The sequence below is a fragment of the Lactuca saligna genome, chromosome 3 (genome assembly GCF_052625555.1).
Source record: "Lactuca saligna cultivar CGN05327 chromosome 3, ASM5262555v1, whole genome shotgun sequence".
Classification (NCBI taxonomy): Eukaryota; Viridiplantae; Streptophyta; class Magnoliopsida; order Asterales; family Asteraceae; genus Lactuca; species Lactuca saligna.
In genome coordinates this window covers 67,054,597-67,073,773 of record NC_136419.1, presented here as the reverse complement: position 1 = coordinate 67,073,773, position 19,177 = coordinate 67,054,597, and the positions used below count along the sequence as shown (strand labels likewise).

The 19,177-nt window shown below is 34.7% G+C and overlaps 4 protein-coding genes and 1 long non-coding RNA gene across 5 annotated transcripts; all 5 read right to left on the bottom strand.

Moving 5' to 3' along the window:
• Window positions 1–556: 556 nt before the first annotated feature.
• Window positions 557–5,042, bottom strand: LOC145036793 (serine/threonine-protein kinase/endoribonuclease IRE1a-like). Its single transcript, XM_078985273.1, has 8 exons — window positions 4,928–5,042; window positions 4,094–4,251; window positions 3,282–3,513; window positions 1,917–3,196; window positions 1,646–1,818; window positions 1,318–1,564; window positions 948–1,251; window positions 557–849 (listed from the first exon to the last, which is right to left on the bottom strand). The coding sequence occupies exons 2-8, from the start codon at window positions 4,234–4,236 to the stop codon at window positions 712–714; spliced, it is 2,517 nt and encodes an 838-aa protein (XP_078841399.1). The 5' UTR covers window positions 4,237–4,251; window positions 4,928–5,042; the 3' UTR covers window positions 557–711.
• Window positions 4,619–5,469, bottom strand: LOC145036794 (uncharacterized). The gene has a single exon (XM_078985274.1). It carries the CDS (start codon window positions 5,346–5,348, stop codon window positions 4,881–4,883), a length of 468 nt encoding a protein of 155 aa, XP_078841400.1. The 5' UTR covers window positions 5,349–5,469; the 3' UTR covers window positions 4,619–4,880.
• A 6,852-nt stretch (window positions 5,470–12,321) lies between these two features.
• Window positions 12,322–13,357, bottom strand: LOC145035653 (uncharacterized). Its single transcript, XM_078984162.1, has 2 exons — window positions 12,772–13,357; window positions 12,322–12,701 (listed from the first exon to the last, which is right to left on the bottom strand). Exons 1-2 carry the CDS (start codon window positions 13,355–13,357, stop codon window positions 12,322–12,324), a joined length of 966 nt encoding a protein of 321 aa, XP_078840288.1.
• A 1,022-nt stretch (window positions 13,358–14,379) lies between these two features.
• LOC145033747 (uncharacterized) lies at window positions 14,380–15,316 on the bottom strand. The gene is made up of 3 exons (XR_013677685.1): window positions 15,220–15,316; window positions 14,966–15,145; window positions 14,380–14,864 (listed from the first exon to the last, which is right to left on the bottom strand). It is a non-coding gene; the product is annotated as an uncharacterized LOC145033747 (long non-coding RNA).
• Window positions 15,317–15,904: 588 nt separating this feature from the next.
• LOC145036792 (uncharacterized) lies at window positions 15,905–16,487 on the bottom strand. The gene is made up of 3 exons (XM_078985272.1): window positions 16,217–16,487; window positions 16,063–16,134; window positions 15,905–15,971 (listed from the first exon to the last, which is right to left on the bottom strand). The coding sequence occupies exons 1-3, from the start codon at window positions 16,427–16,429 to the stop codon at window positions 15,912–15,914; spliced, it is 345 nt and encodes a 114-aa protein (XP_078841398.1). The 5' UTR covers window positions 16,430–16,487; the 3' UTR covers window positions 15,905–15,911.
• Window positions 16,488–19,177: the final 2,690 nt, after the last annotated feature.

Sequence of the window (19,177 nt, the reverse complement as noted above, 5' to 3'; positions counted from 1 at the left end):
TAAAATTTAATACTTATTCACGATAATATAGTTATTTGATATGGAAAAAATAAAAATAAATAACTAGTTGTAATCAAATATGATATAGGCCTATAGGGGATAGCGTTTGATTATTTAAAAAATTCTTATAAATAAAATACTGATGTATAAATTGATTAAAAAAAATACTTTTGGGAAAATAATTTTAAAGGTGTGAAGTGCAAGTTAAAGAAGTCTCTCAAAACTAGCAGGTTAAGAGAACTCGTAAATAAAATACTAATATATGGATAATTTCGTTACAGTTATAAAATTGAAAATTTGATCCGAAAATAAGTAAAATATAGTCAACCAAATAGTTAAAATTGATTATTACTACGATGAAATAACAATTACAAAAATATACATCCACATATTCCCTTAAACAATTTCATCTTTGTTATAGTTTTTTAGATCAAGATATTTCAAAATGATAAACATACTTTTTCTGTGAAAACATTGTATTTGATAACATCAGGTCATATGGTATTATTAAGAAATTAAACAACTAATATTGTAAAATATTGAAAGAAAAAGAGCATTTCCATACAATAAAGATTCATATATATTAATATTGATGTATATCATACATTACTATATATTACATATATCATATTTACATAAACAACCACTATGAAATAGATTTATACATAAATATAAACAACTTAAAAGAGTTGCCACAAACACAATACATAATTAATGCTCCAAGTACTTATAGAACCATTCTTCATCCTTACAATAATGGTACATGACATTGTACACCTCCATCAACAGCTTCGGGAACCGACTCCCAAAATAATCATTAAACCCCTCCGGTACACCTCCCAACAATTCCTGTGTCCAATAATCATCAAAACAATCATTAACACAGTACAACCTGTCCTGTCAATAAAAAAAAAGTGATAACGTTCTGTATGTTGAGAAAATCGAACCTGAATTTCTTTGGGTAATTCGCGGTAATGATTTAATTTATTTCGAATGACGCGAAGCAAGTCACGCACACCGTTGTATTTATACCGCCTATACCGACCAATGTTATTGATGAATTCCGGTTCCATCTTTTCATCCCATTTTCCACCCAAAGCCACCGAACCTTTACTTTCCAATTCCCTAAGAAGAACGGAATCACATTCCCGGTCTTCCAATTCCACCCGATCACTAGTATCCCTTAGAAACGACATTCTCACCTCGGAATCCCAAAACAAAGGATGATGCAACACATCCACAGCCCTTGGCCTACAATGCAAATTCTTTATTAATTTAAAACGTCAGAGGACTGAAATTGTAATTTTATAACTTTACCTGAGTTCAGGGTTAGGGTTTAGTAATCTAGAGAAGAGGTCAAAAGCTTCCGGAATATGTCGAACTAAAAAAAGGTTGACTCGGTTTTTGACCACATTCACATCACGTTCAAGATGATCACCAAATGGGTGTCTGCCACATGTCATGCAGAAAAACAGGACACAACCTAAACTGAACAAATCTATCGCACGTGTTTGGCGTCCATGAAGAAGTTGTTCGGGTGCTTGCCACCCTGAACTTCCGGAACCTGACGAAAATAACCCGTAACAATTTACAACGTGTCAAAAACAGCCCGGTTTTTGTAATTAAGTTGGTTTTATCTTCTTACCAGTAGCATGGAGTCCTAATGACAACATGTCGCCAACGAGGCGTCTGCTAATTCCCATGTCAGAAAGCTTCCCACATATTGATTTTTCTTTGACTATTAACACATTGTGTGGCTTTAAATCCCGATGAATGATCCCTAATTCATGCAAATGAACAAGCCCAGATACTATATCCCTATAATAATAATAAACATCAAAGTAAAGATATAAATAAAGTAACACATGTAAATAAAGTACAATGTTGTTGTTATAAATGGTTGGATGTACATGTACCTCATCAATTTTAACAAAATAGGCGAAGGGTATCCATTTGGTTTCCATAAATGAACATCATGCATGATGATGTCACGATTGATTGAATCTAATTCTAAACCCCCTTTCTTCATTTGAATTAAATCATAAAGGCTACAAGCACAACGCTCCAAAGAAAGATAAACAAAATCATGATCATATTCCACTCCATACCACCTAACAATATTTGGATGTTGATCAGAAGCAATAAGATTTTGAATTTCTTTAAATGCAACATCATGGTGGGCCCTCACGAGGCGTTTCACAGCAACCTTACGACCTTCGTATACCCCTTCAAGAACAACTGTTCCATTACTACCCTTTGCAATTTCTTTATTTGACACAAATAGTTTGCCTATAGAACGCCCTTCTGTGTCACATTCGATTAAATGATTAAAATTTAGCACTGGATTTCTTTCACTATCAACATTTCCATCTTCATTGGCATAAATCCTTCCTTGTTTCCTATGCCTCTTCCTTCTAGAAGAAGAGGAAGGTTTTTGTTTCAACATTGCAGCCATTATGGTATGATGGCGATACATAAGACCACCAATGGCAATAATCAGAATGAAAATTACAACAAACGCCATTCGCCCTTCGGAAAGAAAGTTGACTTTTTTCACATCTTGTTGACTAGGGATTTCGGGGTTTTGGGTGTCAAGGTTATTGTTTGAATTGGGTAGTAAAGGTTTATTTTGAGGGAGTAGAAGGATTGGAACTTTTTTTTCTGCTTGTTTTCCATGGATTTTATAAGAACCAAGCTTATGAGATGTACGTAGCCTATGGACAACAGCTTTTGACTGGCATGACAAGGGCATGTTGAAGTCAAAGTCAAAGTCAAAGTCAAAGTCAACACTGGATTTTGAGCGAAGATTATTTGGGAGAGGTAAAGACGGACGAATGATTTTATTTGGAGGTTCTTGACAAAGTAAAGCAACATCAATGTCTGCTACAGTCACATTCCATAGAACTTTGTCAGAATTTGCAGCAAATGATGTGAGTAAGTAATCTGTTCTTGTGAAGGAGAATTGTTTATCAGGTTTTTCATTGACCATAGTTGACTTTTCATTTTTCATGGTGGTTTTTTGGAAGATGAAATTTGAGTGTTCATTGGTTGATGAGCTGTGATGAACACGTATTAACCTTCCAGTGTTAGCATCAACTACAAATGCAGTAGTTTTTTTGGATCCAAGAATAACTCCTCCATCCTCTGATACGTGTGGCATGATTCTGATGAATTCCTCCATGGTCATATCCATACTCTGTAAGTTACAAATAGGTAGTTGAAATTGAATAATAAAGTACATTGTTGATATTGGTAGCAAGAGTAAAGTTTCAGAAATTTACCACTTTGCCAAGATCTGTGTGTGCATACAGCTTCCAATCATCCCCACAGTCTACATAATAACTGCCTTCAGGCACAGGTGCACTTTCCTTATCATCATCATGGCTGGTAGAAGCCTGGTATGAAGAGTAGATTGGAGATCCTGATGCAAATGACCAAATTATCCTCCCAGAATCACGATACACCAAATTGATTGTACCATCCAATGCAGCAACAAGGGCAGTGTCATGATTACTGTTTGGAGAGAGAGGTATGTAAGTGCATGAAAGAGAATTACTTCAAATGATACTACAAAAAAAGTACCCTAATATCATAAATTTGCAAAATTATGTTGAGTGCAGCACTCTGCTTATGTAAGATCATGTTTATCTTGGTTAATTGTGGTAAAATCCTGAACCTTAATTAAAAAAGCCTTTGCACTTGTTAGAATGAAGAGCAAACCCTGTGTAGAGTATGTGAGAGTAAGCAATTATAACATTCATAGTTACAAGTTTATTGCAAAGGAACCATTGTGAATTGCATAGAATTGCCCATTCCAACAAATAAGGGGAAATTGGAGTTATAATAAGTAATATGGGACCAAAATCGAGCCAAGCTGAAGTTGAGAACAAAATTCATGGTAATACTTCAGTTCAACCGAAAGAGCAAAATTTACAGAACCCAAACTACATGGCAGCAGCATGGATCGATATACAGATCTTCACCTTGATAAAGAGGGAAAACAGAATGGCAGCAGGCAGCCATGTGTACATGCATGAGAAGAAACTGTTCATCAACAACCTCAAATTAACGAGTAAAAAAGGAGAAAACTTACTCCGGAAAAGATAACAGAGACCGCCTAGCCGGTGCTTGATTGACTTTCGAGATTTCCAAGTTTTGAACGCTGTCAATCGATCCAAACAACAGCAAAAAGAGCAAGAAATCGGCAAATAAATAGCGGATCAAGGCGTAATTCATCGATTGCGATTGATTCTGATAGCAAACAGGGTTGGATTGATTGTGAATTGAACTCAATTTGCTACCAAATCATAATGATTTAGGGTAAAAATTCAACTTCGTAAGACGACTATGAAGGATATGCAGGGAACGAAGGATTGCCGGAGGAATATTCGAAGTTATATGATATAACAAGAAAAAAAATAAGTTTAATGATGTTTTTTGACCATTTGGAAAAGATTTTTACCCATCTAAGTCATTTCATTTTCCTATTAAGCATTTACTAATTGTACAATCAACCAACTAATTAAATCTATCATATCCATTTCAACAAAACCTAAGCAACAGAGATACTGGTTTTCTGTTAAACCATCACATTTGCAGATGTTTCAACATACAAAAATTTCACAAGAATTTAAACGTCGATTGCAATAATCACTTTTCCACAAGTTAAAACAAAAGACTATACAAAGATTGCAAGATATATGAAATCACAGGCTTCAAGTTTCACCTTTCAACACAGGAAAACCTTTAAACAACTTCAAACACGAAGATTTTATGCAGTTTTTCAAAGCAATTTTCAAATACTCAAATCCAGATATCATCTCAAGTACACTAGTCTACAAAAATCTAACATTCATTAATCAAGATTTCAAGATTCATCATCAATCCAACTCCTTTTCAACCTTAATCCCCATAGATTTAGCTGTACCTATAATTGATTTTGAAATCGCCTCCAAGGACATGTACTGACAATACGGATCTGCTTGCTTCACCTTTGCGATTTCATAGATGTGTTTTAGGGTTAGGGTTGATGCAACAACATGACCTGCACGTCCACTCCCGGAGTCAATTCCGGCGGCTTTTTTTAGAAACCAGGTGACTGAAGGAGAACGAACGCTCAATTCAAAAGTATTGTCTTTGAAAACAGTCACAGTAGCAGCGATTGGAGCTTCCGATTTGTATTTCTGTGTGCGAGCGTTGAAGTCCTTGCAGAACGCCATTAGGTTAACTTTGTACTGACCTACAGCCGGACCTACCGGTGGTCCAGGTCTTGCTCCGCCGGCTGGGATGGTGAGACGGACTGTCGCCGCCACTGGCCGACGCGTTAGAATTTCCTTCAGGGACGCCATTTAACTACAACCCGAACAAGAACATAAAAATTGGAACAGTAAAACGAAAAAACCTAAACGCTAAACTACGAGATGAAGAAATTAAAAGAGAAGGATAACAGAATGATGTATGTGCTTGTTGTGGAGTGTGAGTGGAGTGTGAACGAGTCGAAAAGTCTGATTGAATTAGGGATTTGCATCTAAACATATGGTTCCACGTGGAAGAATAAATAAAATTATTCAGACAATTAGAGTGTATACAGATCTTGTGCCAATTCTTGTATAGAGAGAGATAGCATGAATAATACCTTGAAATGATCAACAATGGAGAAGGAGATTTGCTTGAGCGAAGACGAAGATCGCCGCCGTATCGAGGAGTGTCGACTGTCGACTGAATTCTATTTTCGGCTTTTGGTAGTTTGGGCCGAGCGCCTCCATAAGTGTTTAATCGGGGTTTTTTTTTTCTTCTTCTTCTTCTTTAGGTCCATTGGAATTTGGATTGGTATTATGCACATTCGGGCTCGGGCTAAAATGATTTTAGAGAAAATGACAAAAATAGCCAATTACACTAATTGCATTACAAAAATAGCCAAAAAAAATCGGGATTACATATTTAGCCACCCATTTCGCAGGTGAGAAGGTCCCATCTGCGAAAGTACAAGTGCCTGAAGCACAGCTGTGCTTCAGGCATTTGTACTTTCGTAGATGAGAATTTTTTTTTTTTTTTTTAAATTTTTTCGGTATAAATAGGGGTAATTTCGCAGATGGAGAAGGTCCCATCTGCGAAATCCTCGGATCCTATCTGCGAAATCATGCAATTTTTTTTATTTTATTTTATTTTATTTTTTTTTTTTTTTAAGTTTGACTATGGAATGAGTTGGTTTGACTACGAAATGGGTTTTGCTATATAAAAACTTTTGTAGAAAAAATATCATTTTGGTTGTTATTTGTTTGTGAAATACTCTCTATCTCTACAATTTGCTCAAAAAATGATTGAATATTTGGTTTGTCTTGTAACGGGTGGGAGATGGCAAGTTAATGAAACTAATCTGGAATACATATGTCCACAGGGAGGTATTTCTGAACTTGCTTTGATATTTTCTGAGTATATTAGTTATAGTGATTTTGTATCTTTGGTAAGAAGCAAAATTGGTTTGTTAGACAAATATAGAATTAGTCTTCGTTTCCACCATCCTGAATTAAATTATTATATAGCTATAGTTGAAGACGTGGATGTTAGAATGTTGATAAACGTAATCAAATGTAGTGGAGGAAGGGCTGTGAAAGTGTTTGTGGTGGTTGATGAAGTTGAGGAGGTTAATGGGGGCGGTGAAATTGGAAACGAAGTTGTTGGTAATTTATGCAGTTTTAAAGGGAGCAACGATCCGATAGGTACTTTCAATACTCCTAGTGTACCTCAGTTTCACAGTGTTGCTGAAAATGTTAATGTTAGTTATTCACCTATTCACTATGTGGATCCCGAGAATTACAAGTATGTTGGTGATGATGATGTTGGTACATATCTTAATCATGTTGGTGGTCGTTGTGATGATGTTGCCGAACAAGAAGTTAAACTTATGAATAGGCGTGTGGTAGATAAAACTAAAAAGAAAAAAAATTCAACTCAAAAAAATGAAAAAAATCATGTTTACGGGCATTATGTTGATGTTGGTGATGTATGTTTAGATATAACCGAGCTACAAAGTAATTCCAAAGATGAGTTGGGTGATAAAGTTAAAGCTAAGTATCCCGATAACCTTTTTCACGGTATGCCCCCTGTACCAGCATGGCCAGTTGATAATAATGAAGATATCCCAACACAGATGGTAGACATTAATCTTCAAAAGATTCAATGTGAGAGTATATTTAAAAACAAAGAACTTTTAAAGCGTTGTATTGGTAAAAAATGTCTTCGAGAAGGTTTCCAGACGAGGACAAGTAGATCCACCAAATCAAGGTATGAAGTTGTGTGTGTTTCGAAAAATTGTTCTTGGTTACTAAGAGCAAAAGCAATTAAAAATGCTGATGGACTTTTCCAAGTGAATAAATTTGTTGATGTACACACATGTTCTTCAACATTGTTGCAACCTAATCATCGACAAGCAAACAAATATGTTTTGGGTGAATATGTTGCTGATGTTTTGGCTGAAGACTATAGTAGAGTTTATCGGGGAAAAGAAATTGTTAATGATATGAATGCTCAATTGAATATCAATATCTCATACCATCAGGCATGGCGTGCGAAGCAATATGCATTGTTGTCGTTAAGGGGTACGAAAAAGGATTCTTTTACCAAACTTCCGGCGTATTGTCACAACTTGGCCAAACATAATCCGGGTACTGTCACACATATTAAAACAGATGCTGATGATCGGTTTGAGTTTTTGTACGTCGCACTCGGTTGCTCGATTAGTATTATCATGTCCTAATTTTTTTTTAATATTTATTTTGGTGTATTTGAATAGATATACAATGTATTGTAGGTACGAGCTTTTGTCAATTTTTGTAAGCCGACCCTAGTAGTAGATGGAGCTCACCTAAAGGGCGAGTTCAAAGGTACCATGCTACTTGCAGTTACTAAGGACGGACAAAATCAAATATTACCGGTTGCATATGGTATATGCAAAAATGAGTGTACTGATTCTTGGACATGGTTTTTTCAAAAATTACGTGATTGCATAGGAAATATGCAGGAGCTTACAATTATATCTGATAGGTCTCCATCTATAGCAACATCTGTTGCCAACATTTTTCCTCACGCTCATCATGGAATATGTGGTGTCCATTTGTATTTCAACATAGTATCTAGATTCGGCAAGAGTAAGACGGTTAAAGGAATTTTTTGGGAGGCGTGTAGGGCGTACACAGTTGATGCTTTTGATGCTGCCATGGATGTTATGAAAAAGACAAAAGAACCAGTATGGGAGTACTTAAAAGTATAAATCCAGAAACCTGGTCAAGGGCACATTTTAAAGGGAACCGATACAATCTTATGTCGTCCAACAGTGCGGAGTCTATAAATGCATTATCTAGACACGCACGTAAGGTGCCAATACTTATGTTGATTGATTTTTTTCGTGCTACAATGCAACAATGGTGGTTTCAAAGACGTAACTTTGCAGGTATTACGTAAATTTGTAATATTAATGTTTTATTAGTTTCGATGTTATTGATTTTAACTTCTTCATTTTGGCTGTTTTTTTAGCGGAAGCAACAACAACACTTACCCCTTGGGAGGATGAAGTTGTAAAAGAAAACAAGAAAATTTTTACCAAATGGGATGTTCGCATGATCTCAAATACGAAATGCGAGGTCAAAAAGGGGGCACAAAATGTGATTGTTGATTTTCAACATATGACATGTACATGTAGGCATTGGCAACTTGATGGGATACCTTGTGGTCATGTCATAAGATGTTTAACAGTGAACAATTATCAAGACTGCTCGAGGTTTGCATTAAATGCTTACTTTACCGAAACACTGAGGAAAACATATGAGGAATCAATAAACCCTCTGCCGAAGCCATCCGAATGGGAGATCCCCGATGATTTGATGATTGTTAAGCCACCTATAATGGATAAACGTCAGCCAGGCAGGCCAAGAAACACAGACCGCATTCCATCCCAAGGCGAGGGTCCAATTATAAAAGAGTGTTCTACATGTGGTCAACTAGGACACACGAGAAATAATTGTACTGGAAGGGCGTCTGGTAGCAGAGCAGGTCACATAATTTCTACTGCAGAAATGACATATAATATTGGTGGTTCAGCGGGTTGCTCACAAACCCATAACGCTGATTTTGATATAAAACAACCTTGAAATTAAGAGTAATGACGAGTTGTTAGCTTATTATGTATTGTAATATTTTTATTAACTCTTACAAGACATTGCTATGCTTTCATATTTTAGTTAAGTTTGTTGATTATAACAATGAATGAAGCCTTTATATTATAAAATATAGTTTGCAGATTTATTTTAACAGTTACAACATGTTATTTAAAAAAAAAACAACAAACGATCCTTTGGCAACCTAATCTGTTTCATGATAATATTACAACAACTTTATAACTAATTTTTAAACTCAGGGAACTGCAACGGGTACTTCTCTTTCTCCATTGTTATATAGTCATCCCTAATTCTCATTTTGTCTTCGAAACGATCCTTTTTTACCATAATGTGTATCAAGTGCTCATCCTTCTCAGCAAGCCGTTTTTCAGTCGTTTTGATTGCCTTCTTACTCTTTTTTATCCAATCTTTATGCTCTTTGATTTTGTTTTTATTGAGGTCAATCCATTCTTCAGCTTGTTTGCATTCCGAACCTATATCATTAGCAAGTTGAGTGAGAAGTCGGGATGACTCTTTGTCCTCTTCTTGTTGTGCTTCAGCCTTCTTTAATTCTTCAAAATTTTCATGTGACATATATGACCCGGCTGAAGAGGGTGTAAAAAAAGGGTCTACCGAATCACAGTAGTAACAATCTACTTCGTTGCATGAGCAAATTTCGAATTTGTGTGAGGAACTCATAATAAAATCGTTGTTGTATTAAACTGGAGCGATAAGTGGTATTTATACATACTAGACAGTAATGAGAAGTCCAACTTTGAAATGACTAGACAGTTTGACATGACAAAACACTGCATAAAGCTGAAATTCGTAGTCCAAATATAACCATTTCGTAGTCAAAGTATTATTTCATAGTCTATTTATTTATATAAATAGATGTTTAAGATCTATAAACCAAACACCCAAATCACCTAAACAAAACGAATTCCCATTATTAGAAATGTCGTCGAATGCAGCAAGTTCTTCGAATGAAGTACCTGGTTCCAATTCTGAAAGGCCATGGACGACAAACGAGGTGTTAGTTCTAACACGGTGCTGGCTAAGTGTTAAGGATGGTGAACCGTTACTTGCTCCCCCGCATTGCCTAATTGGTGATGAATGGAGTCGCATCACATCTTTGTTTAACCATGAGATGGGAGAAGGGCAAAAAAGAGAAAAATCAGATGTTGTTACTAAGTGGACGGATGTAAAGGAGGAAGTGACATGGTTCAATCGAGCATGTAGTTATGCGAAACGTAACAATGTTCGTTGTCGTGACGAAGAAGAGTTCTTGGAAGTTGTTACAGAGTTTTACATCTTTGAGCATGACGGCAGAGACTTCGAATATGAGGAAGTTTGGAAGGTTGTTAGAGATAAACAGTATTTCAAGTAGACCGCTCTAATTTGTGTTAAGAATAAGCCATTGACTTGTGTTTTACGTTAATGCTTTGTTCGTATTATGTCGTTTTTTTCATGTAACTGTTGTGATGTTTTAATGGTTCATGGAATCTTGTTACTAATGTATTCTAATATATTTTGATAACTAATGCAATGACCATTTATTAACTCAAGTTAATCATACGAGTTTCTCACATAATAAACTAAAATATATTAACTCAACTTAATCATACGAGTTTCTCACATACTAAACTAAAATATATTTTAAACATATGAAATACATACGAATTACATACGAAATACATGAAAATAACCTAGTACATGAAAATAACCTAGTACTCAAATAATAAACTAAAATAGATTTTAAACAAACGGGATATATTTCAAAATATTCCAAGGGGCTTCAAACTGGAATTCCAACCCGTTACTTAATGACTTGTATTCCTCCTTAGCAGCTTCCAAGATGACATCCTCAGTAGCATTTAAACGGGTGTCGTCAATTTTGGTATAAAGATCGTTGAATAATAGAACTTCGGTTTTCATTTCATACCATCTTGCTAAGATGTCTAGTTCGTCACGATCGTTTCTTGTAGCCATTCGGTTTTCAGCATTGAAAATATTTGTTAGACGGCTCCAAAACATTGGATCATTCAACTTGCTTGTCTCGTACACATGAATATAAGCATGTGTAAGAACCAAGAACTCTTCATTGCTCCATGATATAGAAGTCATTTGGATTGAAACAAAGAGGGTAGAATCTAAAAAACAATATTTGAACAACTATATTGGTTAATTTAATAACGTTTTGCATGTAACTTATGGTCAATTTATAGTAGTTTCTACACAAAATCGCAGTCCAAACTTCTAATATGTCTGCAATTCATAGTCAAAATTAACTGAGGAATGCAGTGTACTATACTTATAACACAACAGATCACTGTTCGAGTTGACAATTCATCCCCGGTTGAATGACAAAACAATACATTGCAGTTTGAGTTGACAACTCATTGCACCAGGAAAGTAAGGAGTCGTTATAAATAGATTTCAATATCCGTTGTAATTGTATTCTATTACTTCCCTCCTTGCAATTATGGACTCACCACGTATATGGAGGAACGCAGAGGAGGTCGCTTTGGTTCAAGCTTGGATTACAACTGTAGAGGTGGATTTTCCACCGGGTCCCCCACAAGTTCGTGCTGGATCATTTTGGTCTCGTGTCTGTCATTTGTTTCACCATTTAATGAACCGCACTCAATATCGAAGAAGAAGAGATGTCAAAGCGAAGCTTCTGGATATGAAAATGAAGGTGAAACAATTTCAACGTATTTATAACGAGTTGGATAACGAACATGCAAATACGGATGAAGACATTCTACGGCAGGTGGCTTTGGAACTATACCGCTTTCAATACGATGGTAGCGAGTTTACCCACTTAGATGCATGGAATGTTTTAAAGAATGTCCCTTATTTTTAATATGCATGTTGGTTAAGTTAATTGTTTTTCGTTATTTAAGTTGCTTGTTGTTGTATGTGTCTAGTCGTTACTATTTAATAAACGTCCATTTCTTGTAATGTATGTTGTTCCCTCAATAGCCAATATTTAGAAAGCAATAAAATAAAACCGGGGTACATAAATAACTAACACATAATACGACATAAAAAATAAATTGGGTACATGGATAACTAATACGTAACACAGCAGTAAAATAAAAACGGAGTACATAAAAAACTAATACATAATACTACATAAAACATAAATGTGCTACATGAATAACTACTGCATTGAGGGAGGTAACAGGACCACCGTTTCATTTGGTATTTCCCAATGCTCATATGATGGTATACCATTCACCAACTCAGATCCATATGCAACTCGATACACATAATTAGTGAACTTGTATTCAACCATTCTCTGAATGGACTCAGATGTACGAGTTCTTAGACATGCTATAGCGTGGCCACATGGTATACCTCTTTTTTGCCATTTACCACAACTACATACCCTTCGTTCAAGTTGTACGTTGCTGGTGGCAAAAGTGTCATGGACTTCAAATGTATCCCCATACAAACGTTTTGCATTACAATTGTAAGACTTGTTGAGACTTTTTTGAACCTTACTCTCAACGTAAGGGGTCAACCCACCAGACAACCTCCCTGTAAAATTTGATATTTTAATAAAAATAGCAGCACAATAAAAAAAACAAAATATAACAATCTCCCTTACCAGCTAGTTCGGCCCTATCAGCATACTTTGATTTTATCGACGTTGTGGTTAACTCAATTATCGTTGTTATAGGAAACTCACGTGAGGATATAATTTGCAAAATTTCAGGGACGTCAATCGATTTAACATTGTAACGTATTTTTGGGAAAAATGCTCTTGTCCATTTTGAAATCGGTATATCGTCAAGCCAGTAAATTGGACTCATAAGCAAGGTGTAGAAAGGTGGTTGCCTACATGTACTTTGCAACCTTTCGAAACACAAGTAAAATTCATCAACGCTATATGCATTGCATGACTTCCAAAACATCGATTCGACTTCCGTATTGTTATGTCCGATAGACTCACGTATCTTTCGAGCTATATCTTTAGGACAATATCCATGATAGGAATCCGGGTAGGCACTGTCAACACCAAAGTCTATGTTATCACACATGTTGCTTATGAAACCAACCTCTGTGTCCTCACCTAAACAATCTCTTAACCTCATCATGAACCATCTCCATGATTCTTCACACTGTAAGGTTCCCAAACCAAGTGCTAAGAGCAGTGGCTCATGATTTCCATCTAAAGCCACTGCGAAGTACATTGTTGTCAGAAAGCTCCCAAGAAGGGGTAAATAACCCACATATACTGCGAAGTACATTGTGCTCTACAATGATCACACTAATGGAATTATAAATAGAAGATATTGTATCTCTACTGATCAAAATTCATAGTTTAACCTTTTAAATTCGTAGTTGACCTTTTTGAATTCATAGTCAAACCAGTTCATTTCATAGTCAAATTTCACTGACCGACATGACAATACTACAGAATGTACTTGTCTGCATTTCATAGTTGACCTTTTTGAATTCATAGTCAAACCGGTTCATTTCATAGTCAAATTTCACTGACCGACATGACAATACTACAGAATGTACTTGTCTGCATTCCATAGTTGAACTTTTTGAATTCATAGTCAAACCAGTTCATTTCATAGTAAAAAAGAATTGTCTGTAATATGATTTATTCTATAAATGGGTGTCACTCATTATGAAAAAATTTAACTGAGAAAGTAACTCCGATTTAAAAGAATAAGAAGGCTAATGGCATACTGCAATTGTGGAGGAGAACGTATCGTTAGGATTTCGGGTACAGCTAAAAACCCAGGAAGATTGTTCTACGCTTGCCCGTATTTGGTATCATGTTCTTACCGTCATTCAAATTTAAACCCTCGTGTTTACATCACACAAATTTATTTTCTTACTGTGGATATTAAATTTAACAGGGACCAAAATGCGGGTTTATCAGTTGGGTTGATGAAGAGAAGGACCAATCTTCTATGGTAATAGCTAAAGTAGCTAACTCTAATAAGCTCTTTCAATCAGAAAATAAGAAGTTAAAGATAGCGTTGGTTTGTAGTTGGGTGTTGTTCTTGGCAGTTCTTGTTTACAAGTTGTAAGCTTTTCAATATTGTTTTTATGGTTTTGAAGTTGTTAGTCAATAAATTGTTGTATTTGTAACGTTAAAACAAATGTTGTGGTCGTTCTTATGTTAAATTTATTGATAAGTAATTAGTAGGTCATTAAATTGTTGTAATTGTCGTAACGTTATATTTTTTGTCATCCGTTGAGTAAACTCTAAAGATTAACTAATAATGAAATCCAACATTAAATTATTTATACATTTATATAATCCAACTACAGAGGAGCAAGACTAGACCCCCAAATAATTTTTGCCATCCGGAGACGGAACTCTAAAGCTGCGTTCTTTGGGTCAATAAGAACACGTATTGGTTGACCTGAAACCAATTGCTCCATAAACATACAAAGAAATACACCGCAATCTCCCAAATGACTACTTTGTTGGGGAACGTTTTCTTCATAAATGAATTGCATATTCAATGGAATCCTTGGGATGTTCCTCCGCGCCCAATACTTAATCTTGTCCAAATAATTTGCCACCCGACGTTCAAATTTGGAAAAGATTCCTTCGGATTGGAATTTTTCATAAGCACCTCTACCAAGACTGTCATAAATATGCACTTCCATTGACGCTAATCGTAGTTCCCCAAATAGCCAATGATTAGGGGATGAATGAATCGGCAATAAGACCTGTATAAGGATCAGAAAATAAAATTATGTTTATTTACATCACAATACAAATACATAACAAAAAAAACGATATTATTTTCAATATAAACTATTAAGTTTACCGTATCAACATCCCACCAAGCAACCATGAAGTTCAGGTATGTAGCAATACCAGCCATAAACGCCCTCCAGTCCTGTCCTTCTTCCAAAGCATGAGAAACAAAAAAATTTGGAGGCATTATTGTATGTCGGTCGCTCTCTAACCGTCTCTCCATCAAAAGTCGGTACCAAATGGTTATATGCTGCACACATGATACTTTTGTTATTGACTAAAAAACAATTAACTTTTAAAAGAATTAATTAACAATTTATTTACCGCTGACTCCAACCATCCGTCGTGTGTATGCCTAAACAATGAGCTCCAAAAATCTCTATCTAACACGAAATTAAACAAACGATGCTGCACATCGTATGAATGCAATACATAATTTTGGATGACATCCTCACCGCCTGCTACGTAAGGTTGCAGGCGCAACATGGAGAAGTCATGAGCAACACCAAAAAGTGGAGGAGGAACGGGGCATGTTGATTTCGTACCAACCTTCTTTTTTGTTCTTCTTTTTTGTTTCGGTGTCGTGTGCAACTAAAAACAATATTCATATGTTTAAATGTATATCTTTCAGATAATTCACATAAACATAGATAATTCACATAAACATAAAATCATCAGTTTATAAATAAAACGAATACCTCGGTGTAAGGAGTGCATAAAAATCGTGATGGTTTTCGACTCCTAGGTTTATCGGGTGTAACTTCTTTGTCATCATCATCATCATGAAAATAATCTACATTTCCCGTTACTATTAGTTCGTCTTCATCCGGCACATCATCATCAAATTTGTTCCATGCATTGTCATTCCTCTCCTCCCACTCCTACATTAAAGATAATACTTTATACTTAATAACGAAATACACATAATTTAATAAGCAATAATATCTAAATAAACAAAATATTAATATAATATTAATGTAACTATATAATAACCTCTTTAACTTCACTATAATCGTTTACATCACACACACATCATCAAATTTGTTCCCCGCATACTGAGTACTCTCCTCCAACACCTACATTAAAAATATAACTTTTTACTTAATAACAAAATACACTTTATTAAAAAGTAATTATTAAAATCGTAAAGGTAACATCTATAACAACCTTGTCGTCTTGAGTATCACCAAAAACATTTTGAGTTGTATTGTTTTTATTCATCACTTCATCTTGCACAACCTATATTTTCAAATATAAAATATGAACACAGGTATTCATATATGTTAATAAAATTTAATAAATAATGTAGCGTGTAACTAACCTGTTCATCATAATTTCTTTGTGACACTGTCGGTTCCTCAAAAAAAATGTCGTTCCAAAATTGTTCATTATTCACTTCTTCAACAAAAACCTCTGTAGGTTGTCGGTTCATAAACACATGCTGCTCCAGTGCATGTACCCGTTTCAACAACTCGTCTAGCTTGTGTTTCCCACTGCCCCGACCTCTACCATGAGAGCGACCACTGGACGACATACTAGACGAAGATTCGTCTTGTCTCCTAAAATGGTCCCGTACTGGGGATGGAACTGCTTTCCCTACATACTCTTGAAATGACATATAATAAAAAGATGTCATCTCACCATCACCCGGTAACATGTTTTGTCTTGGTGGTAGCCCCTCCTAAAAAATTTGACATATTAAAAATGCATATAAAACTATAATAATCAACTTTATTAATAATAAACGAAATATTTTTAAACCTGCATCTTTGACCAAATCTTGTTCACGTCAACCCATTTCAATTTTTTTGTTCCGCTCCATCTTTTCATCCGAGGCAAGTCTTTATTTTTTCTCAATGCAAATCCACATGCACGAATAGCCGGAATCATCTCATATATCCATATCTACAATTTTGTACAATAACAGTAATAAAAGTTAAAATTAAAATAAAAAATATAACAATAAAACAATATAAATATAAGAAAATTTTTATACCCTAATTGGAGCCGTAAATCCTGAGACGGAATACTTTAAAGTTTGACCACGCTGAGGAAGTGATAAATAATGATGTATCTTACTCCACGTATCCTCAAGGTCAACATAAGTAAAATCCCATAGATAGCTACCCCAAGCGAAGCTAACAAAACAAAAAAAACAAAATTCATTATTATATAAATTATAACTTTAATAAAATAGAACTTTTAACGTAAAGAAAATATACCTATTCCAGAGATCCAAATTCTCAGCCAAAAAAAACCAATCTTGTGGCACCCGATCGTTAACTTCTTTGCCCAAAAAACCTTCACACAAAATGTATATCAAACATACTCTAACTGCATCAAGGTCGTCAAGTGCTAGGAATGTTTGATTTAAAATTAAAATTTTCAGGTCGCCGATTTTCACCGAACTATTAGTATGGTCCGGAAATAGCCGTTCACGCAGTAAACATCTTTTTTTACTGCTTATTAATTTTTCCGACCCTTTTCTCCCAATGTTTTTTGGATACTCCCCAAAATTGAAGCCGGTAATCAAACAAAACTCTTCCGGCCCATAAACCATTTTGGTATTGCCTACTCGAAAATATAAACGTTTTATTCCATCTGGAGATAAAACAGGGTCCGGCCGGATCTGATGAAGGAACATTTTATGAAACAATAAAGCGTCCCCTTGTAAACGAGGGACATCAATAAAATAGCCAAAGACGGTATTTCTGAAAATAGCACGTCGGGCATCATCTAAAACTTCAAAGACTTCCCATATGTTACCGCCAGAGCCTTTTAGGTTCGCAAAGGCTTTCGTATTCATTAAACTAAAATCATGCTGCAAAAAAAAAACACAAAAACAAATTAGATAACTAAAAAATATACTTTTTTTTAAATATATTACGAACTGCAAATACTTTCTTAATTACTAATATATATATTTCCGATAAAAAACAATAACATACACATATATAAACAATTTTCCAAGTTATACAACAAATATATTTACGATAGATCACAATATCATACATAATTATATAAATATTTTCAACTTAAACATATTTTCAACTTAAACAAATTTTCAACTTAAACGACAAATATGTAAACAATTTTTATCTTTCTAATTAAAACTAACATTATATAACCATAACCATATAAACAAAAAAATTTAAAAATAAAACGACAACCAAACTAATAATTTTGCAAGTTATACAACTACTTTATACAAATTTTTCAACTTATACGACAAATAAAAACAATTTCTAACAATATATATACGACAAATTTTCAACTTATACAAATGTTATACGACAAATATATATACAGTTTATATAAACAATTATAGGATAAAAATTTACAAGATTTCAGGTTATAAACAATTATACAACAACTAAAAAAACTACAAAAATAACAAATTGTAAACATTATCCACGCAGTCTCTACTTGTCTCTACTTGCATTTAAACTTCAAGTATACTAAAAATATACTAAAACTATCAAACACAACAAAATTACCCTTTTTTAACACTAAATAATACAACAATTGATAAAAAAAAAAATAACTTTAAACATTAAAAGAGTTAAAATCTAACCATATTTGCGGGATTGTTGACATAATCCTCCATTTTCTTCAAAAACTAGCCAAAATTCCGAGAGAAGCCCAAAGTTAGAGAGAGTTTTTGTGTAGAGAATGGTGAAAATGAAAAAAAAAAAAAAAACCGTTTTTATGTGCTTGTTGTGGAGTGTGAATGAGTCGAAAAGTCTGATTTTTAATAGCATAGCGATTGAATTAGGGATTTGCATCTAAACATATGGTTCCAGGTGGAAGAATAAATAAAATTATTCAGACAATTAGAGTGTATACAGATCTTGTGCCAATTCTTGTATAGAGAGAGATAGCTTGAATAATACCTTGAAATGATCAACAATGGAGAAGGAGATTTGCTTGAGCGAAGACGAAGATCGCCGCCGTATCGAGGAGTGTCGACTGTCGACTGAGTTCTATTTTCGGCTTTTGGTAGTTTGGGCCGAGCGCCTCCATAAGTGTTTAATCGGGGTTTTTTTTTCTTCTTCTTCTTCTTTAGGTCCATTGGAATTTGGATTGGTATTATGCACATTCGGGCTAAAATGATTTTATGTCGAATAATTAAAATTTAATACTTATTCACGATAATATAGTTATTTGATATGGAAAAAATAAAAATAAATAACTAGTTGTAATCAAATATGATATAGGCCTATAGGGGATAGCGTTTGATTATTTAAAAAATTCTTATAAATAAAATACTGATGTATAAATT